Below are 27623 nucleotides of genomic sequence, written 5' to 3'. Positions count from 1 at the left end.
GAGACAGCACCACTCCACTTATTGAAGGGCAGGATTAGGCCACAATGGGTAACTTCACATTTTTCCACTCCCTTCCTGCTCCTGTTTGCTGGGACCTTGTTCCTGGGGAGTAGAGGTGGCTCCTGATGCCACTTTTCAAGTGTTCGGGAAGCATCTGATTCCAAAACCTAGAACTATTTTCAAGGAAGCCTAATTCTTTCAGTCTTCTTGCTATTTTAAAAAATATTTTACAACCTTTACAAGTGACTTATGGCTAAAGAAAAGAGAGAGAAATAGTGAACCTGGTGCTTTAGTTAGATATTGAGATGTGCCAGTTTCCACTGGCTGCATTAAGAAAAGAAAATCCATTTTCTTCCATGTGTCATCGGTTAGAATAGGTCAGGATTAGTTTTCCATTTCTTTGCAAAGTTCTCCCACTGAAACCTCTCATTAAGGAGAGTTGCAACCTATGCATTCCTTGCCCAACTAGGTAGCTGCTGGTGGTTTTACTTCTTTCCACAGAATGCCTAAAGGAATTATTTCTCTGCGTCTTCGAGAATATCAATGTTATGTGTAAGGAATAGCATTTGTTTGGTGCCTCGGGGTCGTGGCCTGGTTAGGTGCTTTGCACATGCAGGGAGAAGATGCGGCTGTGCATCCAGGAGCAGGTCTGCCCTGCTGTCATCTCTGTCCTCTCGCCTTTCCCCCTGGAGAAAACCCAGTGGAGATGTGCATCCCCATGCAGATGTGCTCATCCTCCAGGAATGGAAACTGCTGGTAGCATTTCAGTATTTCACATTTAGCTCAGAGGCAAGGCTGGCTGTCGACCTCAGCTGCACACAGTTAATGCCATTCCCTGAAGGCCACAGCCATCCCAGCTGGTAGAAAACCACTGTCACCTGCAGAGCAGGAGAAGGCAATAGAGACCACAGGGCCACCTGTGCCTGGTGAGACAGAATCCAAGCTCTGCTGTCGAAAACTGGTGAATCTTGCTTTTTGAGAGCAGCAAGGAACCTGGTAATAACTCACAAGCAATCAGACCGGAGGCAACATGTGGACTGGCTCTTCAGAGCCTCCTTTTTGACTCTTTTAAACACAGATTGTAAGTTCTCCTTTGGCCTGAGCTGCCTGTGTTTTCCATGCATAACTGCAGAGTTACTGTGAGTAACGTGTGCTTTGCCTTCCTGATCCACTCGTGAGTGCTGGGATTAGCAAATGTGCTGTAGCTGTGCATAGATGCAATGCAGGGCATCCACCTTCCTTAAACAGGTAGGCTTGCAAACGTACACTCGGTTCAGCTGAAGTGATTTACATCTCATCGTATTTGTGATACTTTTTCTCCTCTTTCTGATACTGATGTGTTGTATTGTAACCATTCCCAATCACGGAGATAAACTTTTAGGTTTTTAGCAAGTACTTTATTGGCAATCAGTAAGTCATTTTTTTCCTGGGTTCTTTGTGGCCTGAGCAAAGGGCACATTTGCTCTCCAATCCCTTCCCTGTGTGCTTACTTTCAATGCCTCAGTCGTATTGGGAGGGATCACAGACTGCCGAGCTCTGGTTGTTGCTCTACCCAGGGGCCGTGCTGCTTTCTGATGATGCTCATCCAGCGCAGCAATAAAGTAAGTGTGAGACGTGGCTGTTCTTGTAACTAGGCATCTGCTGCAGGGCAAAATCTACCATCGCTTTAATAAGATGCAGAGAGAATTGCTAGAGTCTGATAAGCTCTTTCTCTGTCCAGTTGTGAAAATCTACCGTGCATATGCACACCAAAAATCGAGCTGGAATTCACTTCCCCATGTACTTGCAGATGCTTACATATACATTTGCTTCTTTACTTCTTCCTTTTTTTTTTTTTTTTTTTCTTTTTTTCAATTCAAATTTATTTTAAGCAGAATGTGGTGAAATTCCCACTTCCCAAGTCAATCACTTGAAATATCACAAGAGCATCCAAAGCAAATCACCCAAACTGGGATTCTGGAAGTGTGTGTGTTTTGTTTGTTTGTTCATTTCCACTGGATATACAGAGAAATTTTAATAAAGGTTGTTCAGTTTTTAGTGCTTTAAGTTTATAGTGTATGGAGAGGAGAAAAAAAAAAAAAGAAAAAGTTTCCTAAGGCCTTTGGTCCTTTTCTGTGTATAATGTAAGCGATGTGCAAATGCGCGGCTCCTCCTAACGCTACATAGCAGTTGGAGTAAAAGCAATTGTATTTGCAATGGAATATATGGAGCAGCCAGAGTTTTTCTTTCGGGAAAACAACCTGCATCTGCACTCTTTAAATTAGATTCATGATTTCTTGGATAATTAAATGGTTTTATTCCCCAAAGCAAAAGCGACTGCCAGCATGCAACCTTTGGGCACCTCCAATATCTCTTGATAATTCTGAAACTTTTCTGTTCTGCTTTTCGCTTGTGCTTTAATACTGTCAGTCTCAGAAAAAGATGCTACTTTGCTTGGGCAGAGTTTTATATCAGCCATCTCTCTTGAAACAAGTTAAAACCTGTGATTTAAAGCACGGTGTTTGCCTAATAAATACCGAGGTGCAGTGCATTAATCCCTGTGCAGCCCTGCGGAGCTGCTCTTGGGATTCCTCTCCTGCAAGAACCGACACCAGCAGCAAGAGGAGGCAGAAGTGGCGTGTGGCTAGAGGCTGCTTGGGAGCCCGAACGTGGCTATCCGGGTGTTTCTGTAAGGCAGGGAGACTTCAAGTCATCTCTGGAAATTAATCTGGGCTGCACATAGGATTACTGGGGATACTTTTAATTTTTAGCTTTTGTGGAAAGAGAGGAGCAAACATTATCTTTTGAGTGACTTGAGACTGTGTTTTGAACGCTGTTTGGTATGAGCAGACACCATTAGATTTTCTGCATTTAAAGAAGCTCTTTAATCAACCCACCTGTAGAAAGATTCAAGGTGAATCAGTATGTCTGGCTATAGAGGAATTTATTTGACTGACTCTAGTCACAACTAGTTGTTCTGTGAATTCTCCAGCCAAATATAGATTTATATATCTGTGTATTTATAGATATATAGGGAGATCAATAAATATCTATGATTGGAGATAGATATATTTCCAAGTCTCACAGATGGCCTGCAACAAAACACTTGAGTGGGCAGACAGCTTTTAAACATACTTGAATGCCACTGAAGCCAGTGACATGTAAGAATGAGCTCAGTGGAACTGGGACATGATGTTCCATTACTACAGAATGAGATAAAAACATGGTTTTCTGCTTTTATCACCATCATAGAATGATTAGAAGTATCTTCACACAAAGTAAAACCCTCTAATGCAAAAGTTATTAAGTGATTTCTCTTGCTTTTTCTGCCTCCTGGTACATGTCTTCCAGATTTCTGATGTCTTAACGTGGCCTATCCCTGCCTTACTGGAAAAAGTTTTATAGCCTGCTAAATTTAAAGCCTACTTTTAAATTCCTTTATCTGGTGTGGCTTCAGGTAGCACAGAATACGAAAGTGAGGCAAAAAAATGTTTTAACTTATTGATGAAAACTAGTCTTTTTTTTTTTTTTTTTTTTGTATGCTAGGCCTGATCAGGTGTTCAGGAGTGTGGAAGGAATTCCCAGCCGCTGTTCTGCTTCAAAGAAATTCATAGAGGGTTTGTGGCCTGTTTTTCCCAGTATCAAGAATAGCTGGGGCTCATGTCTGCAGACCAGAGAAGATGAACATTTAGGCTCATTTGTCCTGCTGTGTTTCTCTGTGTAATGTGCCCACTTGCATTAGGAGCCCCCCCCCCTTTTTTTTAAGCACCATTTTTTTCTTTTGGCTGTGCTGTGAATTATAACTAAACTGGAAATTTGTGTTAGCTCTGTGTTTTTATGGTTGCTTTTTCTGTTTACCATTTCCTAGCATTGTACCAAAGACTGGAAATGCACTGATCTTTTCTGAGGGATATATTTAAGTAAATTGGAGCTATATTTAAGGCCTCAGGCTTCAGGAGAGCATAAAGCTGCAGCTGGCACATCAGTCTTAGCTGCTGAATTTACAGCAGTGCATACTGTAAATTTAGGTGGCTCCTGAAAAACCTTAGCAAAAGTGTGAGGAAGAAAACAGGCCAAAGAAACTCAGTGGTGGAAAGTGACAAAATATATATATATTTTCTCTCTCTCTAATTACAGATTTGTATTTCAGTTGCAGCTTAGCGCTGTGTAATGTCTGATTTCTTTGTGTAATCCACCCATTGCAGAAGTTCTGCCTGCGTTGGTGCCCATAAGGGTGGTGGGCCTTGGTCTTGAGCACTAACTCTCTCTGCTTAGGGGCATGGGCTGAAGAAAGAGTAATAAACTGAGAAAGTTGGACCTTGAACAAAACGGAGAGACAGCAGAAGTTGTTCCAACTTCCCCTGAAACCTCACAGCATTTGTGTTCCTTCTCTGGCTAAACATACAGTGGCAAATTGAGAGCCAGTCTCGGGTAGCAGTGTGATGTGCTCTCGTCTCGGAGCTCTTGCAGGCTTCCTAACAGCTGAAGGGGGGGGTGGCTGGGTGTTAGAAATACCAGAAGGATCTTGTTCCACACTATTTGGGCACCACTCTACTACATACACAACTAGACTTCCCTCCCCCTCTTTTTCCATGTGCTGAAACCTGGGGCCAGGAGCCCAAGTGCTGGTGGACGAGTGTGGAATGGAGCCGTCTGACAACAGTGTGAGAAGCTGCGTTTCCTCAGTGCACGCTGTGGTGCTCGAGCAGCAGAATACTTCATGGGAAGCTTAACTTCACCTAAAATTTTGAGTGGACTTAGGGTCAGACAAGTAGCCTTGAAACTGGTGAGACCACTTAAAAATTGAGGAAGTGCTGAAATGTTTTGCTGAGCAAGGAGTGCTGAAGCAGAGTCTTGGAGACTGACATGACAGCACGTGGAGTGGGACAGGCAAACACAAAATGCTAGAAAATGCCCTTGAAACGTTTTGATGTGGATTAAGCTTTGTGGAAATTAGTAACTGTTTTATGATGAAGCGTCTCAGGACCTTGCCAGCTTGGACACCTAATGAAAATGTTTCGAGAAATACTCACGTTTCTCTTAATAATGAATTATGTTTGCAAGAGGATTTTAACTTCACCTGAATGCCAACCCAACTCACTGCTACAGCTCCCCTAGGCCTGTTTTGCAGTTGTATCTGTGGATTTCTTTACTTAGACTGCCACCAGCCACTCAGCAGCCTGCACTATCAGCAGGATAGACTAATAAAATCATAGAATCACTGTAGTTGGAAGAGACCCTCAAGATCATCAAGTCCAACTGTAAACTCATCCCCACCATGCTAAACTGTGTCCCTAGGTGCCTCATCTACATGTTTCTTAAGTACTGCCAGGGACGGTGACTCTACCACTTCCCTGGGCAGCCTGTTCCGATGCTTCCCCACTGAACCTTTTCTCCTAGGCTGCACATAATTTCGTTAAAACTGTAAGCCTTAATAAAATTCAAGAAAGGAGAAAGCTCTCCTGTGCTATCACCAGATATAAGCAATAGCGGTGATTTAGTGCATGAAGAAGTCGCTTCTTCCTAACGCAAACGTGACCGCCAGATTCCAGAGGTCCATCTGATAATAGTTTTGAGCTGCAAATTGAAGCGTTGTTTTGTGGGTTTTGCCTGTACACCGCCGTAACAAAATCTGCAGCCAGTTTTTGTAGGTTTCTGCTGCAATATAAACCATGATGCGTAACGTCTGTAAGGCAGCACGTTGTTTGTGACTTCCTTCCTGAACTACCCAGATTTTATGCTGTGGTAATTTTAATTAAGTACTTAAGTAGTTAGTCCTTGCCCGTCTTAGTAATTACGCGTGCTCCAAACGGACTTTATTCTTTTCAATCTGCGCAAAGAAGCAGAGACGCTTGTTGTTCCCAGGGTGGGAAGCTGAGGTAAAGCGGCGACGCGCGCGGCGCTGCTCCGGCCCGCGGGGAGTGGGGCTGCAGGCCGCTGAGGCGGGCGCCGCCGTCCTGCGGCCTGGCGCGAACGTGCCCCCCGGCACACGTGGGTGCCTCCGTGCGAGCCCCGGGGGCTTGGAAAGAGTAAATACGGGGAGAGGGACACGAGGGTGCCGGATTTCACCGCATGTGAACGGCGGCATGTGAAGATGGGAGGAAAATCCAGTGGTTCTGTGCATTAAGTTGCTGTAAATGCCTTGAGATCGTGGTGCAGGTTTCTCTCTTTGCTTTTTTTTCCCCTTTTTTTTTTTAAAAAAAAAAAAACACGACATGCAAGAAATAAAGCCTCACTTCTGGGCAAGAGCAGTGAATATCTTGAGGCTAATTTTCATTAGAAGACTTTCAAAAGGAGAATTAAATACATAACAGCTCGTGCTGCTTTACCTTTTAGTGATATATAGGTACTGGAATCTCTCTGCGATGTAAAACTTGGACCATTCAAAATGAATGCATTAAGGCAACATTTTTGTAAACCTCAGAGTGAGTGATTAGCCACAAGTGTCCTAATTCCAACAGAAAACCTGGTGCTTGGAGGAGTGTTCATTAACATATCAACATCTTCATGAAGCCCTTGGGAAACACAACTTGCTCTTTGTAGTATAGGATTAGACTTGAAATGCAGCACAGTCTAATGTTTTGATGTTGAGAAGTTTTTAAGATATCAGTGTTTAGACATCAACAGTTAAAAATCAATAAAAACAAATCCCCCAGAGAGTTCCAAATAACAGCAAGTCTGTGCTATGTAAACACTTGCATTTTAAGGGAGAAACTGATTGGAATTAGCTTTGTAATATGTGAGCTGAAAAACCTTGGAAGTGGTAGGAGGATTCCCAGTGAGAGCAATAAGCTTTGGTTATACAAAAATTTGTGAAATAACAACGTGACTTTTTTCAGAGGTTGCATAAGATCTAAAGTAAAGTTTCACTAGTGTTTTTTTTTTTTTTTTGTTAAGTGGAATGTGTTAACAGATGCTGACACTCATCTACAGGAGAAAGATAATGTTTTGGTAACTCTTAACCTTGTGCTAAATCATCCAAGTCATTAATGGCTGTTGACTTCTATTTCAGCAGAGAATTTGGTGCTCTGCACATGAAACTAGCTTGTTGAGGTACTTAAATTTTTGCATTTAGCCCAACCTCAGGCCGTAGCTTTTAAAGAACAGATTGGACTTCAACAAATGATGATTAAATATCTGTAGTTGTGATTTCAGATACTGTGGCCGAAAAACTTCTGAAGTTTTGTGCTAAGCCTCCCTAGTATCTGGCTATTGTGCGCTAGATTTTAGAAATACTTCTCAGAATAGTAATCTGTGTGAACCCCTCTTCTTGGAAAAGACTCAGCTAGATTTTGGACCAGACTTTATGCTCTAAGGCTTCTGATCTTAAAGAAATATCACATAAGGATATTTTGAAGGCCTTACTCCTAGCCAGCATATTTTACTAGTGAGTTACTTGGATGACGGTGCTCTAGATGGTTTCTGCCCATGGTAAATAACAGAATTTTAGAAAGCAATTGCTGCCTTTTTTGCTATAAAATTACAACTGTTGCACAGCTCTTTCAAAGTACTCATAGTATATACTATATACTCATAGTACTTTGAGTACTATATACTCAAAGTACTCATAGTATATACTATGTGTTCAGTTTGTACAACCACAGAAGACTTGATACCAAACTGGGGTTTGCAGGTAATGTATCTCACCATTCTGTTCTCTATATGAAGGTCATTCGTGTCACAAATTAGAGTTGTTCTCAAGTTAAGCACATTTTCCTCCAGCTGGTTGGCCTAATGGCTGTTAACAGCCTCTGACACTATGGAACCACTTTATAGTGAAATCCTTGCTGTACCCCTTCGCTTGGGCTCCCCTGGTCAGTAGATCGGCTTCATTGTGGAGGCCTTTTCTTAGCCAAGGAGCTGTAAAATGGCCAACATCACTGTGCAACAACACCAGGAGACTTTGATTTCATTTGCCTATCAAATCACTCCACGTTCACTATAAACTGGTTCTGCTATAAATCTAAGCTTGAAGGAGGCCGATGCTGATGGCATTGCTTAGATTATTGCATTTTAATCATGCATGTCTTTTTTGCAAAGCCCTCTCTTAATATATGTTTCCTTTCTTGCTGCAGTGTTTTCTTTTTATTTTGTGTTGTAGGATCGGGATATTCACCCCTTGAAGATGATGAAGATGTGTATGCACGCAATAGATATAAAGGTGAATGCTTTGCCTATGTGCTAATAAGAATCAGCTGTTGCCGAGAGCTTAACTACTTTTCTCTTCTTGTTTTATAAAATCTTGATGATCTACCTCCATGTTTTCTTCATGGCTTTTAGATCAAGATTTTATTTTTACAACAGTGGAAGTTAGGCCAGGTACTGATTTTCACTGTCCACAGCCTTTGCTCTTGGAAAATAAGGTTGCTCGTTCATGAAAATCTAGGAATAGCTTCTCTTCTTTCTTCATACATCATGGCTAAATCATCAATGTTAAGCTGACCCAAAAACTGCGCCTCTTGATGATAATGTATAGAAGTACATGCAAGAGAACTTGATTTTCATGACCTTTTTTTCTTTTTCTTCCTTAAAATGGGTCTTGTTTCAGCTTATCTTGCAACCTGAAATGTTAAGCAAAGTGTGTTTAACTAATGAACATGTAAATTTTGTAAATTCAAATTGTGCAGGTGTATTAATGAGTCATTGGATTTGCCTTTCTATAAATCAAATTCATTTTTTCTTCTGTATTCCAGAAGAGATTGCTCTTTAGTAACATGGGGAAGTTTTTATCATTACTGGTAAATCTTATGTTTATATATTCATTTGCTTAAAAAGTCTGCATCTGTCTCAGTGTCTCCCCGAGTTCTCTGTCAAAATCCCTCAGATGCCCAAACAATTTGGTTTTGGTAACTTGAAAGCATTGGGCACGGAGTGTCTGTTGTATGCTATTGATATTCTAGAGAAAATTAAATAGACCTTAAATAAGAGGTAAGTTTTCAAGTAATTCAGACATTTATAAGCAGCAGAGAGGAAAGCACAGATGCTGCAGATTGTTGTTCCTTTTTTTTTTTTTTTTAATAAATGCCTGATGTTCTTCCCAGTAAAAGAAGTTCTTCAATATAAAATTTTGTTTGAAAACATGCACAGAAATATTTCTCCAGAGCTTGACTTGGGTAAATGTGCTTTTGTTTGCCTTTTAACATGTAATCCTCTGCTGACACTTAGAGAATTCCAGAGATTATGAAGAAAAATCAGTGCCAGTTCATGCCAGGGCAGGCAAGTAGTCAAAATGCAGATTCTGTCTAAATTTCTTCTACACGGGGATCCAAAATGAATTATATTAATGTCAGCCAAAATGACACTGGGGTAAGTGAAACAATGACTCATTCATGGAAGTATTAAAAACTCCCCCAAGTTTGGAAGCCTCACTGCCAAATGTTGTGGAAGAGCGGGCGATGTGAAGCTAAGAGGGTACAACGAGGAGCCTAAAAGGCTTATTCGTAAATAGGGATACTTATTTAGGCTGGGAATGTGGGGAAGAGGGAGGAGAGGAAGACAGGGAAGTGTAGGCAGGCCGCGCGAGCCGGCGCGTCACTAGGCCCGCTTCGGCATCCGCACAAACCGAGCGCCGCGGGTTGTACGTGGAGGCTCGACCTCCTGCCAGACCCTTTGTCTCCGTCTGGATGCTTCCCAGCTCGCTCCGTTTGCCGGAGAAACGCTGCCGACACTTCCCCGGCCCGCAGCATTTTTGGAGGGCCGTTCCCGGCTTCCTTGGTGAAGGTCGGCCCAGCCAGCAGGTCACCCTGCCCACAGAGCGCTGAAGCTCCCGAGGGCCTGGGGGCGATGCTGGGGAGGCCTTGCCACCCCACATCTTCTGTTTCCTCAGGCCTTTAGGGACCCAGACGACACTGTCCTGAAGGGGAGAGTTGATGATATATGGCCCCTCAGGGCCTCCCCAGCCATAATACACCATAAATACAACAGCAACTCAGCCTTTGAGGAGCAGTATGTGCTTTTGCTTAAAATAAACAAACTTTGATCTAAAACATTGTATCTTTTGAAGTGCTTTAAGACACATAAGCTCTTCGAGCTAGCTGAATTTTGTTTTGTTGTTTCTTCGGTGACATCCCTTGCTCCAAGACCAGATATCTGCCCTGTTACTAGCCCTGCCTCACCCATTTGCTTCTACTTGCTTTCCGTTCCAGAGGAAGCGTAATAACGTTTTACATCAAACAGATGTTTCTCCTAAGCTCTACAAGTTATCTGCATCCAAAAGCACGTCTGTTTTGGGTTTTGTTTTTGTTATTATTATTATTTTTTTCCCTAGACATATCATTTAATCCAACACAAGATCTATTAGGTCTCCCAAGGAGCCTTGCTCTGTTTCTTTCTGTAGACCACCATGGCTCCTACCACCTCAGGGATTATTTTTTTCTTTGAATATTCCATTGTGCTTTGAACTTCACTTCCTTTACACATGCAGCTGTTTACTCCAGGTGAGAGTGTTTGTGAAGCCACAAAAATTCTCAGGAAAAACTCACGGAATTTGCAGGACCCGACACAGCTGCTCTGGATATGCTTTGAATATTTTTAATTGGCTTTTGCTGATGTACCGTAGCATATTTGTCTTAGACCCCTTTGAAAATGAGATCAGGTGTGCTCATTTGCATCTTACAGATGAGGCACAAATAACTTGAACTGATTTTTCCCAAAACTTACTTAGGCTGGGCTTTTGCCTTAGGACAGCTCTCTGATTCTTCATCCCCCTGTGCTGCACCCCTAGTCAGTGGTGGGTTTTTTTGGTGTGTGTTTGTTTGTTTTAAACAAATTAAGGTTTAAAACCTTCTGCAGAAAAACTGAGTGTAATAACTAGCTGCAGTAAGTGGGAAAGGCCCCAACTGCTCCAATTAGATTAGGCAGCTGATCTCCCTATGCAGTTACTGTGTATTTGGTAAAAACAGGAATAATTCTGTTTATGCATCTTTGCAAAAGACTTTCAGATTTATTGGTTAACATATGAAAATAAGCATGTCACAGCAACAGGAAACTACTTCAGAAACAGGTTAGTCCAGAAGAATGTGCTTTTGGAGTAATCAGAAGCTCAATAATCAGTCTTTCCACTTTCACTGGATGCTATTTCTGTTGCTCCAGTGACAGCACTGCAAAATGTAGCTGGAAAACCCAGTTTCTGTTGGGGAAGTGTAAAATGTCTTAGAGGTACTCTACACTGGCTGTAAATATGCTGTGTATGGCAAATATGAAGATGTTGCATTGATTGTGTTTATTTGGATATGAAGTTGATCTTGGTCATGTAAAAAAAAATGTGCAAAATGAGTGCAGGAATTAAGAGTTAGTAATAAGCATCTGCTAAACTGTTGCTTAATAAGCATCTGCTAAACTGTTGCTGTTTGTTAGAAGTTATTTTATTTTTTTATTGTGACTTCGTAAGGACAAAGGTGAAAACTTTGTTTAGAGTGGTTTTTTTTTTTTTTTTTTTTTTTTTTTTTAACCTTTCTTGCAGACCCAAGCTCTTACATACTTCCCACATGTCTCATATTGTCACATAGGATTTAGGACGTGTCATCTTTCTGTTTTTGCCTTGCAGTCTCTCCTTCCCCCTAGCTATATCCTTTTCAAATCTTGGAGGTGAGAAGGGGCAGGCTTAGTCACGGAGGGAGTGTTTGCTCAGTGCACGCACTTGTCAAAGATGAGCAAACATTTGGAAACATTTTGCTGTGAATGGGAGATCTTTATCTGTTGCTGCACCCACGTAAGATGGGACATCTGTGTCCCAGGATGGTCTTAACTCTGTAGATGCATATATCTGCATTTAGAGTGTGGCCTTAACAGACTACTAAAGGGTCAGTTTTATTTCTCTATTTCCCAACACATACACTTCATTTTTCCACAAATTCAGTAGGAACACAAGCTATGCTGTCCCAGCCAAATTTCTGCTTTCCTCTGACTTTACAGTTCCATCACTTTTCAGTTCCATCATTTTTGCTGCCATGGGCCCAGGAGCATCCAGAAGGTGGTTCTTGCAGCACAGGCCAGGTTTCCATGACCCTCCACCCAGCTTTTGAGGTCCGTGTACAATGCCCAAAGTCCAGACTTGGAGAACATTTAGAACTGGATGTAAATGGGGCAGGCTGGGTCCTTTTCTGAAGATATTGGGTGCATAATATGCTCATAAAGGAATATGGATACTCTTACCAAGGACTTGGCAAGAGGAAATGCTGGGAAACACATACGTAGTGCTTCAGTACACACTTTGCACTTGGAAGGTACAAAGCAGTACCATAAAGAGATGAATTGAATAGGTTAGACCTTTTTCAAGGGCTCTTCATTTAGTTGCTTAGGTTGGATATTTTCATTCAGATAATAACAATGGTACTGTACAAGTTTGCTGGTAGAAAGCTTATTTTTTATTGGTAATATAAAGAATAGTAGAATGTTTTATTATAGTGCCATAGACCTGCTAAGAACAACAGGGGAGCTACTGGTCTTGCATAATTTACAAGTTTCCGTTTAGCTTTATTCCTGTATAGTAACTTGGGAAATAATTTTGCAAAACTGGAGCCACACCTGAATCCTGAACAGATGTGTTGATCCATGGGGTATGTATGCACAGAGCTCTGGCATCTTGGCAGTATGATTGATGTAAGTGATGCTCCTCATAATGTGAGAGAGCTCTAGCTATCACCGTTCATCAATGTCCTTTAGCGCAATAATTTCTTTTGCATGGTTTTTTGATTTTGTTTTTTCCTAATAGGCAGTAAAACAGCTAAGTGTGGCAAAAATACAGCTTCAGCTGAACCAGATGACTTCCTAATGCAAACTTTTGATACCAAAAGTTTTTATTAAAAAAAAAAAAAGTCGTCATCAAACTGTCCGCATGGTGGCACAATTACTCCACTGCCTGATTTCCCCACCCCATGTAATGATGCTCTCTTGAATGTTTATAAAAGGAAAGAGCTACCAGTCTTTGAAGTCTTTGACCTTCTCAGGTAGGCGCTATCAGGAGAACTTCACCACAATGTCACTTCTCCACTTTGGAGATTGGTAGCTTTTTCAAAACAGATTTTACTTTCTTCTCTTGACCTTGAATAAAGAAATGCTTTTATATTTGTGATTAAGCCTGTTAGTGCTTCATAAAATATTCTGTGTTTTTTGTTCTCTGTGCTAGAAACACCATGGTGCTCTCCCATTAAGGTGAAACATGGTTATGCAAACTGCAGGACACCTCAAGGGGAATATTATAAGAATGTATTGGGTACAAGATGTGACATTCGTTGTCAAAAAGGCTATGAACTGCACGGCCCTCAGCAGCTCATTTGTCAGTCAAGCAAACGTTGGTCTGGGAAAGTGCTGTGCAAACGTAAGTAGCCATTAATTTTGTGCATGTGAATTGTTCTGTGGTTCAGTAGATGATCAAGTCTCTTGGGCTTGGTGTTTGGTATAGCTGAAAGCTGTGAGGCGAAAGGTGGTGGTGGTGAAAAGAAACACAGTGATCTTTTGGCTGTGATTTGTAACCTAAATACTGACAGTGTGCTTGGATATGTACGTTAGCTTCTTGCTGAAGTGCTTGCAGTTTGAAGGTGTGGCAAACATAAAGAGTGTGCTGCAAAAACCCTGTTGGCAGAGGATAGATCATGGAGCATTTAATGAGTCGGATTTGGGTCTGCAGGAACAGTTTTATGACAGAGCCAAATAGTTCTGTAAAATGTCGTCCATCTTTGGTTTTGAAAACTGGAAGAGTTTGTTTCAGATCCCTAAATGGGCTCTTGAGCTAAATGAGTTAGTGAGAGGAACGGAATAGGTAAATCACATTAGGCTAACCTGTCTGTAAATTGAAACATGACTAGTGAGAACAGTGTGAAAAATCTCATGTGGAGCATCCCTTGCTCCCCACTGAACGTTGCGAGCTGCATCTTTGTTTCTGTGCAGTGTCCCACATGCATGGCGCTCTACAGGGGGCTAGGAAGTTTCCAGAAATGCTTGTTGTCTGTTCCAGAGAAGCGCTGCCCGACCCTGTCCATGCCAACCAATGGAGGCTTCAAATGTTTAGACGGTGCTTACTTTGGCTCCAGGTGCGAGTACTACTGTTCACCAGGGTACCAGCTGAAGGGTGACCGCATAGTGACCTGCTTGGACAACAAGGCCTGGAGCGGCCGGCCAGCCTCCTGCGTTGGTGAGTGCCGGATCCGCCCACATCCCGGGAAGCCAAAAGCTTAATGTCTCCCAGTGCTGCTTCTGGGAAATCTCTGATAAAATGCTCGACAGCCATCCCCAAAGAAGAGTATTCTTCGGCTGTCTGAATTGGCTGCTGCTCATTTACATTTGTGGGTGGTAGAATAGTTGTGTGCTTAGTGTTTTCTTGTGTATGATAATTTGGTTTTCCTTGAAATGCTTGTGGCTCCGTCTAGGTTAGCAAATAGCTTTGGAGTCTCTCCACTGTGGATTTACATTCAGGGAGATTTTTAATCTGTGTTCCTGTTACTCATTATTGTCCAAATGTACAAAGAAATAATCTTGCTGCTTAGGGCCTCTTGTCTTTGCTTACAAAGACAAACCCAGTCTCTCTCAGTAGCGTAGGCTGAGGAAGAAAAACAAACCCTTAAGTTTGGGAAGGATAAATTGTTGTCCTCTCTACTCCTTGGCACTTTGAGAACCTCATCTGTTTGTAGGGTCAGGGCTCGTTGCAAATGATGCTGTGCTGAAAAGGCTACGGTAGCTGTTAATGTTGAGTCCAGAAGTGCACGATGGTTGCTACATAGGACAGGATTGCAAATCCCAAGTAACCCACTACTAACCACAGTAGTATTTGTGATAATAGTATATAGTGTGAAGACCCCTTCCTAATCTGTGTGCCCACCCAGTTCTTAGATCGTGTGTTCTGCAATTAGCAAAATATTTAGTAATAAGAAAAGCTGTTGGGGATCTGAGGCCTGTGAAAACTTCCCACTGGCCACCCTTTTGCTTGCACTGCTTAACTGCCCACTGTTTGGGGCTCACAGTGCAATCCTGAAGATCCATGTAGGAAAGGCCTCAGTTGAATATTGCTAAAGCATGTGTTCATTAAAGAAAAGCGTGGATTTTTTTTTTTCAAGAAAGTAAGTGAGTGCTAAAGGACACCTTAAGGAAGACATTACAGACCGAGAGTGTTCTGTGGTAACAAGCAGCCTGACCCCTGTCCCTCACGTTAGAGGAGAGACATCCTTCATGGCACTGAAATACCTGAGAGACAATTCAATACAGAACCAGTTGCCTTGTAAATGCCAATACATACTTGGCTAACATTTTCATTATATCCTTAATTCACTGTAACATGGATTGAAAAGGTATTTTCCAATAGCAGAGTGAAAGACTTGAGCCGCGTTTTTTCTCTTCTGAGAAGGTTTCATTTCCCAGCTGAGGCCGTGGCAAGTGGCTGTCACCACTCCAAACTCGCACCCAAGGACGAGTGCAGTGATAGGGAGTTAGCGATGCGCTTCCAGCTACGCTGCCTTGCTGGAAACAGGCTCTGCACGGGGAATCATAGATCGCCCCAGCCCTGATAACTGGGTTTCAAAACACAGAGTGGGGCCGTGCGGAGGAGGCCAGCGGAACAGAGCAGAGCTTTTCACTCAACCTTTTATGATTTCCAGGCAGCTGATTCTCTTCATCTGTGCTCGCTTTTGGCACAGAGTAGATGTTTTGAAGCAACCTCCAGCCATTGCTTAATGTCACCAGGAGTCCATAATGAGAGCGTTTTCTTTAACAGCAGATTGTTTACCTGCCTCGCTTGGATTCCTGAATAGCCACTGGACATTTAATACCATCCCTCTTTTTTTTTTTCCCCTCGAGTGCGCCCTCTCATCATCCTGAACTCACAAGCAAATAAACCTCAATGTTTAACAAACTATGAGGTAGTCAACAAGTTTTTAAATAGTTTGATGTGGTCAGTGCCACAGTGCGTAAAAAAATTAAGAGCTATTTGAAAACCTTGCATTTTTCTTCACAAAGTTACAAAGGATGCATTAAAATGTGGTATTTCACTGCTGACCTGATAAAATGCTGCCATCGCTCCAAGTGTGGAGCCAAGTATCAGCTGCTTCTTAGCAAAGAAATATCTATCTCTCCCACCTCATACTTGGAAGATTTTGGGGAGGCTTTTTTTCAGTTTTGTCACTTGATGAGTTGATGGGATATTCTCCGGTCTGCACTTAAATGATTTTTACTTTTTTTTTTTTTTTAAACCAGTCTTCCTTCTTCCAGTCCTTGGCCAAGGTGCTTCTAATATGCAGTAGTTCGCCTGCAAATTTGTACTAGCAAAAAAGGAGGGGGAAAAATAAAAGAGTTGCTGTTTGGTGCAGCACGTCCCAGTGGCCACTTGAGTTAAAGAGCCTCTTTGGGAGACAACTGCATTCTCTTGGCCTGCTGCAAAAGCCTGTTAATCCCTGAGGCTCATTTAGTGCTTGTTGAATGTTAAAAGGCATCTGAAAGGACCAAAAGAAATACTCACCTAAGTTTGGAAAGCCTTCTTTTTTCACAGTATTGCAGCAGGTAACGAGGCAGGAATGAAAGATGTTTGAGGTCACAAAATGGAAAAGTTAAGTAAATAGGTTTACTGTTTCATAAAGAAAAAAAAAAAAGATGTGTTCTGGTGTTCATTTTTGATGGCTCCACTAGCTGTAGTATGAAGTCTTTAAGATCCTTCTAGTAGGATCTACAAAGAAATCAAAAGAATCATTTACCAGTATGGTAGAAAAATAAACTTAGTGTTTTTTGTTTTTTTTTTTTAAAAAAAGGCATTTGTGACTGCCTGTTTGCAGTACTCCTGTTGTGAGTGACTTTGGTACCTCACCTATTTACCTCACGTTTCCCCGCCTCACCCACACAGTCCCTCCCCTGGCGGATTAAGCCAGGCGCGCTCTCTGGAGCCGTGTCTCAGAGAGCTGCTCTGGTCAGCAGTGGTCCTACATAGGAAATCCAAGGCAGACAATTTCCCAGGTTTCGAAGTTCTTAGGATACCATCGAAAGCCTGAAGTAGCTGGGCCAGGGCTCTCCTTAGCCAGTTAAACTGGAACAAAACATTGCTTATTGCTGCTTGGGGAATGTGAGGGTTGGTAAAATTATTGTATATATTTGATGCTTTATACTGACCTAGCCCTTTTCTGATTGCTGTTTCTTTCAAACGAAGCCACATTGTGTTTTCTATGTCTGCCTTGCAAATGGAAAACTCAGGCCTGCCTCCCTTTAAATGAGTAGCATTTTAGGGACTGTCTTCTGTTTACAGGTAAAGAGTATTCTGTCTCTATTTGTATTTTAAAGCCATCATGTTACTCCATGGATTTAGACTTAATTTGGGGCATAATCCAAGATGTGTTCAAACCCCTGAGACTAAACTTTTAAAGACATTTTCTTTTGTACCTGGTGACTGTGATGAAATTTGAGCTTGGTTCATCCACATATTTCTGCTGTTGCCAATGAGAGTGGCTGAAGAGCAGCTGTGCTTCGTCTTTATCTTCTACCGGTGCCTTTTTTCCTTCCCACTGTTCTCTTATCCCTGAATAACAGTGATACTGTTCTTGGAGACAGTTGATATTCAAAACTTACTTGGTCTACTTGTTCTTTTGCACTATGAGACACTATGAGAATGACTTGAGAAACTCATTACCAAATGCAGTAATAACACAGTGGCCACGCTCTCCAAAATACCAACTTCTGGTTTCTCTTGTCATTGCTACAGGAAATACAACCAACAGGCTCTCAGTAGAAGTGTTTCACATGTGCAGTGCACATGTGCTTAATGACCACTGCAGCTGCACAGCGAAGGAAGAGAGGCAGAGAGGGGAACAGAAAGTCCAGGCTCCTTGGGTACAATTTCATGCATCCTTTCTTAGAGCCCAGAACTAAATATAGCCTGTTAGCTTACATTGCTTTTTGACTGGGGACTACATAAACAAGTTACAACAACTACTTTTTGCTTAGTTGTTTGTATAGGGGGCTTAATCATTCTCATCTTGTACAAAAGCACACACGGAGGAGAGCAGTAGGGAAGTGTGTGTTGCATCTGCGTTGGCTGGGAGGGCGGTCAGGTGTCTAGGAGGCTGGGAAGAGATGGTCCTACTGGATGTTGACAGGTTGAGAGGTGTGGAGAAAATGAGCAGCTGGAGCAAATCTCTCTGTACACATTTATCTCATATTTGTTTCAACAGATACAGAACCACCAAGAATCCAGTGCCCAAGCGTGAAGGAGAAAATTGCAGAGCCAAATAAGTTGACAGCCAGAGTGTTCTGGGACACCCCTGAGGGAAGGGACACGGCTGATGGGATCTTGACAGAGTAGGTGGAAATCTGTAGCCATTAATATTTTCTTTTATTTCTGGATTCCTTGCTTTAGTAATTCAGCTGATGATGGCTGACAGGTCCCTGCTGTTCATTAAAGATGCTTATTAGCTGCTGTCACATGTCAAAACCCTTTAAAAAATTTTACATTTAACTGAGAAAAAAATGACAACTCGGAGGCAAATCGTTCAGGAACAAGCACACAGAAGGGTAACACGCTGTTGGTACCCTTTTGATAGCACAAATAACGTTAGCCTGTTGACTACACCTGTGAGATTTTCCAGAGCTTCCTTGTGACTCCCATCTCATAATGAGCATGTTATAGCAAGTTACCTTATAGGCATAAAGAATAGTACTGCATTGGAGGAGGCAGCAGACAATTTAGGCTCTATAAACAAAACAAATAGTGTCGCAAACCAAATCCTGTAGCTGTCTTTAGGCTTCTTCCTGCAGTAGTGCTGGCTATTAGTGATACAGAGTTCCACATTTAGCTTTAAAGGAATGCTTCTCATTTGAACCCTAAGTAGCTTTAAAAATTGGATTTAACTTAATCAGGTATAGGGCACATTCTTCAAAATCTCCCTATCAATTTTTATGGTTTAACAGTCATAATTTTCATCTATAATATGAGGATTCCTGCTAACATTAAAGGAAACTCATCCACAGTAGTGTGAGGTGCACTTCTAGTAGCATCATTGCCTCTGATTTACCATCTTCATCATGCAGGGCTTATATCAGTCTATCTGGATTACAATACTGATGAAAATTTAGAAATTCTACTTAATTTTAACCACGAGAATATAAAAAAAAGCTGTTGAAAAACACAAGCACATTGCCTTTTAATTGTTAGGTTTTAAATAATTTTAGAATGAGGAACTCGCTATGCAATTAAAAACATTGCAGTGTTAAACCTTTTATATTAATTCTGTAGTGATTAAAAACTTGCTAGAATAAAAAGTTTGATCTGAATAGCTGCTGCTTATTATCAGAAGAAATAAAATGCAGAGTATTTTTGATGAAATAATGTTTGATGAGTAGGAAAAAAAGACAGTATCTCAATTTAGACTTTGTTAAATCACTAACTCTTCCCAGCCGCAAGAGACTAACTGTTGAGTCTGCGGCAAGTTTTTTCTATATATTTTTAGAAAATCTGGTTACATTGTGATGTTGTATACAGCCTAATAATTATGTATAGTGTTTTCACTCAAAGCATTGAGTCCTGCAGTCTATTGAACACGTGAACTCCTTCATTACATAAAGAACTCAGTGGCTGAATACTGAGGGTCTGATCAAGTGAACACTCGAATTCCCCTGACGTGTTTGGCAGATAGGAACAAGCTCCCAGTGAAACTGCTGCTCTGGAATGCTAGGCTCTTCTACTGTGAAAATAAATCTCAATTTCCACTTAATTTTCTGTACATTAGTACAGCCACACTTACACTTAACAGCCAGTAAGTGCTAATTATGGAGGCAGTACAGAACTGCCATGTTTGTGATGTCCTTGCTGTCAGAGGTTGGAGGTGCTCTTCAACAGCAGCTCTATTTAGGATACAAAGTGAGGGATAAATGACACAATTTTTGTTCCTTGTATAAGGAAAAGAGCCTCGAGCTCCTTTGGGCAGTTGTGATACTTGGCTGCTTTATGAATTGTCTTGCAGGAGCAAAGCTGGCCCTGCCTGAGCTGGGACGCCGGGACGGGGGTGTTTAGCAAGTCTAAGCACGCCGACGTGGCTGCCCAGCTTCCTGCCCTGCTTGCTGCTGCTCCTCAGGCATGAAGCACAGCCAGGCACTCTCAGCATGGCACAGACAGGCCCTCGCTCCTCAGCTCTTACAGCATTATCAGCAGGAAAACGCTTGCCAGTTGATAAATTTGTTCTGTTTTATCTCCCATTTTAGCGTTATTTTGAAAGGGCTACCGCCAGGGTCACATTTTCCCGAAGGTGACCACAAAATCCAATATACTGTGTATGACAGAGCAGAAAATAAAGGCACTTGCAAATTTCTTGTTAAAGTCAGAGGTAAGAACGATATTTTAAACTATATATATAGTCACATATTTACAATTAGCTTAGTAAACAGTTTAGAAACTTTCTCATATTTTTAACTGTCTGTATATGCATAAGTTTGCATTGGTTCTGAAACTGGGAGAGGGCAGTCTTGCTTGAGAACAACTTTTCTGTGAGTCCAGTCTTCAGCCCTGAACCCCTTCCTTCCACTGGCTTCTTCACAGCATTTGTCTCATGACGTATCTGATGGAGGCTTCTCAGCTGGGACTTAGTCTGGAAAGCAAGGCTGTCCTGTGGCAAGTGCAGCTCTTTATGGGCCAGAGTTAAAATCACAGAATCACGGAATGGCTGAGGCTGGAAGGGACCTCTAGAGATCATCTAGCCCAACCCCCCTGCTCCAGCAGGGACACCCAGAGCATGTGACACAGGGTGGCATCCAGGGGGTTTTGTAAGATCTCCAGAGAAGGAGACTCCACAGCCTCTCTGGGCAGCCTGTTCCAGGGCTCTGTCACCCTCACAGGAAAGAAGTTCTTCCTCACATGGAGATGGAACTTCCTGTGTTTCAGTTTGCACCCATTACCCCTTGTCCTGTCACTGCCCACCGCGGAGAAGAGTTTGGCCCCATCCTCCCTACATTCTCCCCTTGGGTATTTGTACATGTCAATGAGATCCCCTCTCAATTTTCTCTTCTCCAGCTTAAACAGGCCCAGCTCGCTTAGTCTTTCCTTATATGATAGATGCCCCAGTTCCTTAATCAAAATCTGTAGGTCCGAGTTTCAGATCTCTTTCTGCTCCGTGACCTCTCATCACCATGATGCTGTGTGATCACACACATATATATTTGTGTCACTGTAGTTTACCTGTGTATTTGGCATTCTTTTAAAGTACTTGACTATAGGGCAGCTCATAAGGAAGACAGCAAGCAGAAATACATTTTTCTGTTGGTTTTCTACTGGCCATGCTGCTGAAGCATCAAGGTGCCTGATCCTTCTCTCTCATTTCTCTGTGTTGGTTGAAGTCAGGCGCTGTGTGAAACTAAACGCCCCAGATAACGGCTACATCAAGTGCTCAGGTGATGGGAATAACTACGGGGCCACGTGCGAGTTTTCCTGCATCGGCGGCTACGAGCTGCAAGGGAGCCCAGCTAGAGTATGCCAGTACAACCTGGGATGGTCAGGAGTGGAGCCAAGCTGTGCACGTACGTGAGTGTTACCCCTGGAAGGGCCAGTGGGAGGGCTGCAAGAGCAAAGGGTCTCGTGGACGTGAGTAAAGTGATGGAGGTATGAAACTCATCTTTGTTTTCTCTTCCCATTTAAATTTGTGTGTGGAGCATTTGCCATCTTTGGCAGCCCTTGCCTCTGATGGTCATAGTACCTTGCACTGGTAATGGTTTTTCAGCTGAAACTTCTACATGAAACTTTACATTCTAGAGTTGGAAGCCCCTAAGCTAGAACATAGCAGCAACCTGTTGCTTTCTGCTGTTTTTAGGCAATAGGGAGGAAACTTTCAAATGGATCTGTTTAAGCTATAGAGGTATATACAAAATATAGAAGCATAGATGCGCCAATGCCTTTCCTTGCTCTTAAACTCACTTGAAGGGCGAGGGGCTCCTCCCAGAGCCCCCTTTATTACAAAGCCAGTTTCCTGCACTGTTCCTGCACCAGGTACTGCACAGTTTCCAGCTCCGCTTCCTTGTTTAGAACCAGCTCCTAAGCCACCTAGCAGCAGTATTTCCAGTACTCTCCAAGCAAAAAGCCACTCTAGATTTTTTGGGTTTTTTTTTTTGTTGCAAGGCAGGGGAAGAAACGTTCCTTCACGACACGGTACTGTACTTTGGGAGAAAAATCTGCTTCCCCTCAGATGAAATTCTTAGCTTCCATGAGGCCAGTTTTACCTGTATCTTGTATCTGATCTGTATCTGTAATCACCTGTGCTCCTCTGCTTTGGGTATATTTTTGCTTTTATTTGTGCTTTTAGCAGTAGATCTGTTGTCAGCATCCTCTATAACTTATGTTTCAAATTTAATTCCAGCCATGAATATTAATGTGAACGTAAGGACTGCAGCTGCACTTCTGGATCAGTTTTATGAGAAACGGAGATTGCTAATCATTTCCACTCCTACTGCAGCCAACTTCTTCTACCGAATGCAGTTGGGAATGTTGCAGGTAAAACAGAACAGAGCTTTTTGGTTGTTTTGTTTTTTTCCCAAGTATTTTTTTCTTTAAAGGCACAAGAGGACAAGCTGATTTATTGGTGTAAATCAGCAAACCTCACCTGTTACTCTGCAACCACCAGAGACCCTGGCTGAAGTAGTACTGGTTCTGCAGTAACCCTTTTTTTATGGGTTTGAGTTTAAACACCTCCCCAGACTGTAATTCAGCTCTGCTCTGTTTGGTATTGCATCTGTTTGACCAGTCACTGAGCCTCAGGCAGTTCTCTCCCTCTCCAATGATTAATTTAATATTAATTTGTGCTCTAATGATTTAGCGGAACTCAGTCCTTCTAAAGGAGTTGAAAAGAAAACCCATCACTTCAGAGGCCACAGTTCACACAGACTTTGCAGCTGTAATGTAAAATGTGAATGGCTTTAGAAATAACTGGTGTGCAGGCAGGCACAGCACTGGAGACTTAGAAATCTTAAACATGTATCTGGTCTCCGGGAAAGCCAGTCCAGTGTATTCTTTGGCAGTGACAAGTGCTTAGGACTTGATTCCTTTTTCCCACAACTGGAAAAAAAAAAAAGTATTAATATGCATTGGCATATAAGCATGATAAGGTTTTTAACTACAGGCTTAAGTGACATTGTGTTAACAGTAAATTGAGAGGGTTTTTTTTTTCCTCCAATATATTAACTTGGCAAGCAAATTCAGTCATTGATCAAAGTGAAATTTTGTCCGTTACTTTATGGTGATCAAACAAGTTGGCATGAAAGAGAATTTTCTGCAGTTGATTTCCATTTCGCAGAGTTTGTTTTGATTGCCAAGTGAGATTATTGCTTAATAAATGCTTAATAAACTGGCATCTTTTCATTTCATTAACAATATGTTTATATTCCTCCAAGGCAGTCTCTGTGCATTGTTATTTTTAGAGTAGCTAAGAACCCATTTATTTGACATTTCTGGGAGTGAGAAGGCTTGCAGTTCAGTAAGAATTGAGAGAGCACCTAACTATGCTCTCATTTCCATCTAAATAGTCTCAGTAACATCCAGGGAACAAAACGGGAAGATTGAAATCTTTACAGACACTGGCTGCTTGCTGGGAACAACCCCCTGCTCCCTCCCTGGTAACTAACACACACGTCTCCTCCTTCTCGCATCCCCTCTAGCCAGCCCAGTGCGGTTTAGACCTTCGCCACGTTACCGTGGTCGAGCTGGTGGGCATCTTCCCAGCCCAGATAGGGCGAATTGGAGTGAAGCTGCTGCCCCCGTCGCTTGCTCTGCAACTCAGGTAACATCGGTCTTCTCTCTGCTGCTGTGTCTGCAGCTTAGCATGTAAGAGCCCACAAGCTGCCTCAGGTTTCCTTCATCTGGTTATGTGAATATACAGATTTTACTGTAACGTACATTACTGGGCGCTGGAAGGCGAATGTTCACGAGTAAGTTCCATGATTTTTAAGTTCCTTGCTAACTGACCCAAAGCAGCTGCAGATTCGTGGGCATTTATGAAAGAAGGAACTTCAGCACTTGGGAGAAAGTGTCAGCTGCTCACTTGCCCTTTAAATGTGAAATGAGCTGAAGTTCCTTGGCCCTTTGCTCAAACTGAGTGGATTCCTGAATGCAGGTGAGCTCTCTGTAGAGCCCTTTGGGATTATATGTCATGTGTTTTTTGGATTTGAATGTTGCCACTGAAAACACTTGCAGTGTGTGTCTCCGTCTGTGCTGGATCTGGTCCGTCATGACCGTCTTCGCTCACTTTGCAAGGACAGTCCTGAAGGAGCATCCAGTGCATCCCCACAGAGCAGCAACCACCCCCTTTCTCTGCAGGCAGCGGGGTGCTGTGTCCAGCCCGAAGGGGAAGCAGGGAGGTCCCAGAGGCAGGAATGGCACGGGCAGTATTTCAAAGGGAAAAGCACCTCAGCCTCTCCTGCTTGGCCACGACATTCAGCAGTTTTATCCAGGTGCATAAATTGCTTTGACCTGGTTTCTGGCTGGCAACCGGTTGGTTTTCCGTAGAAAGGGGGATTTCAAGTGCCAGCCTTTCCTAGGAAAGGAGGACTCCACAAGCCAAAAGTGAAGGGGTGGCTGGCAGTGCAAGTAGTGTTTGTTTAGGAAAAAAAAAAAGACCAGATGCATTTCAGACAGCATCTTCTGTGACACCTTAGCCAAAATCTGCAGATATCTTAGACAAGGGTGTGGAGTTTCTCCTCCCAAAAGAAAATTATGTCATTTTCTCAGTCTGCTGATAAGCCTGAGAGGTTTTCTTGGATTGCAAAAAACAAAACCATTTGTTCCCTAGGAAAATAGGGTGGGATCATGAAAAAATAAAAAAGTGTGTAATTCTAAGTAAAAAAAAAAGTAAAGCGTTTTTTGCGTGGTTCTGCTTTTCTGTTCTACTGTCCCTACCCACCCAAACTTCTCTACCACTCTCGTTACCTGCACCACTCTCCTCTCTCTCATCTTTAATGGAGCTCTGTTTCAGAGGTTGGTATAACCCGCTCTGCAATCACTGAAAACAGGCTGGTTCCGCAATTTATTGTGGCTTGAAGGGCCTAAGGCAAGAGCTGCTGCACTTTAACAGAACGATTTCCTTATTTTGCAGACTGTTGCTGCGAATCCCCCATTATAATTTCAACATCGTGGTGATGGACAAGCATGGAATGGACAAGGAACGCTACCCTTTCCCAGCAACACCAGCTGAGCTATTTGCACTTATTGACAATTTTCCCTTGAGGAAAGAAGAGATGAAACTGCAAGCAGAAATTGGCCAGTCATGTCCTTAACTCAGAATTACAGGGCTTTCAGTTTTCAGTGATTTTTTTTAATCCACATATTCTGCCCTTGGTGCTACACAAAGCATGGCTTTTTTAATCACTGATGTACAGATTTTTTTGTGTATTAAGTCTGTCCTGTTGGGTAGCTCTTCTGCATAGACATATGCATGATGCTTTTTTGTACTTTCAGCCGTCTTTAGAGAAATTTCTATGTAGAATTATTACCCAGTGGCATTGCTTGTACACACAGTGAAGAAATGAGGCATGTCTCCAGGAGTTTATTTTGGATTTTTCATTCAGTGTAAAATTTGAGTTTCTTTCTTACTGTTTTTAAGTCTTTTTATTAATAAAAAAATATTGTTTTGCAAACAGATAGTTGTCAAAAATTCCTCCCAGAGATAAAGCTGATGGATAGAATTCAAAAGTTGGATCAAAATACATCTCTGCAAGTCATTTAACACAGACAGTAGCCTCAAATTAAGGTGTACAGAAACTCAGCGCTGCCCTTCAGTTTTTCTATAATACAGTTCATCACAGACACAAAGCACAGCTGAAGGCAACACAAATATCTGCTGCCAGCAGCAGAGAGGAGAAAATAGCTGATGGCAGGAGGAGGAAACTCAATGCCAGAAAGAAAATGATGAAGGAACAATAGAAGATAGACAATAATTAGTAGGGCTCTTTTTTACAGTGACAGAAAACTATGCTTTTACCTGCTCCGCTCCTGCTCCTGCCTCTCATGTCCGGTGACTTGTCATAATGGAATTCCTTCCCTTCGTGTTGGAGATGGATCAGCCTGTGCATGTGCTGGTAGGGGAACGTTCTCCACAGCGAAAATTCATCAAGGATTTATCATTTCCAGAGCTGTGAAAATACTCATTTGCAAGTTATCACTTAAGAACTAATGAAAAGCTTCACTGCTTAGTTAGGAGTGTTGGGAAACACTCAAAGAAGGAAAGAGGTTTTTTTTGTTTGTTTAATTGTAGCCTGCAGTCTCACCAATAAATTGCAAAGAATATCCATCCTACGTGAAAAAATACATAAGCCAAAAACGAATGAAGAATGTGAGTTACCACTTGGGACTCTGCTCAGACTGGTATATAACTGGATACATAACTTGATGTTCTTAAAAGCAATATTCTGGTGGCTGTGCTGTTCCTTCTTCCCACTCAGAATACCCATCTTCTTTCAGCCAAATGCTTGTTGATCTTTGATTCTGAAGTAGACTTCTTAATTTTACACTCTTATGTCAGCAGGGGAACAGTTTAGCAGTATATATAATGAGATCTTTACCAAAGAAGTCGTTCACATCCTCTGAAATTACTAAATCTCAAAACAGCTGCATATGCAAGTGAAGAGTGAAAAATCAGCTCTGACATGAGCTACTTAATGAAGTGCATGGAGAGGGTCTTCTATACAGTAGGATCTGCTGCTGAAATTTCAGGAGTCTGTGAAAAACTAAACCATCAGGCACAGTGAGAGCTGGGGGATGGCGGCCTGCAGTGCTCAAGTCCAAGACAACTCAGATATAGATGCACAAGAGAAGCCATCTCCATCTGTCACAGACACCACGTGGGAGTTCCCGGCTCCCACTGGCACTGGCGGAGGTGACTGAAGATGTGACTCCCCCCTTCCCCTCGCTGCCTCTGGGGAGCTCTGCTCCGCCACGTGCTCAAGGCACAGAGCTACACGAGCTTCAAACCCCTGTGCACAAAGCACTTGGAGGTGCTGCCTCCTTGTGAGACAACCCAAGTACCTGTTTGACCTCACTGCTTACCTGAAAGCTGAAAAACATGTATATAACTGTACAACTAAAAGGAATGAGGAATGGCGAGGCGCTCCGCATTGCCTCCTGCCTGGAGTGTGGCACACACAGCAGGCGGGGTGGGAACGCAGCCACTGACTGTGGCCATGGCCGCAGTTTTCTGGCTCAAGCGCATTGGCATGAATGCACAAATGGACAGTTTCTCCCCTTTACTGGTAAGCAGAGAGTACTTCAATGGATTTCCGATGATTTTTGAGAAAAAAAAAAAAATTCAAGTGCCTAACTTTGCTCTGCATTACTCCAGTGAAAATCTATCTATCTGCTGCAGTCACCTGTTGCAGCTGCCTTCTGAATTGGGTGTAGAATCAGCACAGTCATTTTCACGACTAGGGGAACAGGCAGAGAGCTTAGAGACTGCTACAGTCAAGAGTGATTACAACCCGTAGGCTGAAATAAGTGGATGAAAGCACATGAGTGATTGCATTACTTGTTACAGTTCTAGATAGAATATCTACTAAAAGCTTCTGATTAATGAAAGCTGTTCTTGATTAGAAATTTTTGGCCTTTTCTGTTGCACATATTTGTGGGAAGGACTGGAACACTGAAACGTCATGTGCCATCTCTTCTGGTTTTGGAGTCAAGTCTGCTTGCACATACGGTATGCATGGATGTG

The 27623-nt window shown here is 42.4% G+C and overlaps 1 protein-coding gene across 2 annotated transcripts in view; it reads left to right on the top strand.

The window, feature by feature from the left end:
* SRPX (sushi repeat containing protein X-linked) overlaps positions 1–25556 on the top strand; it is a 36446-nt gene extending 10890 nt beyond the window's left edge. The window contains exons 2-10 of one of the 2 annotated variants that reach the window (XM_088521897.1): positions 8081–8140; positions 13106–13297; positions 13934–14110; positions 18120–18246; positions 20146–20267; positions 21274–21453; positions 22287–22420; positions 23581–23702; positions 25014–25556. In XM_088521897.1, the coding sequence (XP_088378023.1) occupies positions 8081–8140; positions 13106–13297; positions 13934–14110; positions 18120–18246; positions 20146–20267; positions 21274–21453; positions 22287–22420; positions 23581–23702; positions 25014–25194 (1295 nt within the window). In that variant the 3' untranslated portion in view covers positions 25195–25556. Of the gene's footprint in view, positions 1–7862; positions 8141–13105; positions 13298–13933; positions 14111–18119; positions 18247–20145; positions 20268–21273; positions 21454–22286; positions 22421–23580; positions 23703–25013 lie in introns of those variants that run through there. The other variant, XM_010223054.2, reaches the window with a different exon arrangement.
* Positions 25557–27623: the final 2067 nt, after the last annotated feature.

This window comes from Tinamus guttatus, unplaced genomic scaffold (assembly GCF_059628265.1).
Source record: "Tinamus guttatus ecotype Peru unplaced genomic scaffold, ASM5962826v1 Tinamus_guttatus_pri_ptg000008l, whole genome shotgun sequence".
NCBI classification, from domain to species: domain Eukaryota; kingdom Metazoa; phylum Chordata; class Aves; order Tinamiformes; family Tinamidae; genus Tinamus; species Tinamus guttatus.
Note: the sequence above shows the minus strand (reverse complement) of the source record. Positions and strands in the feature narration are given on the sequence as shown.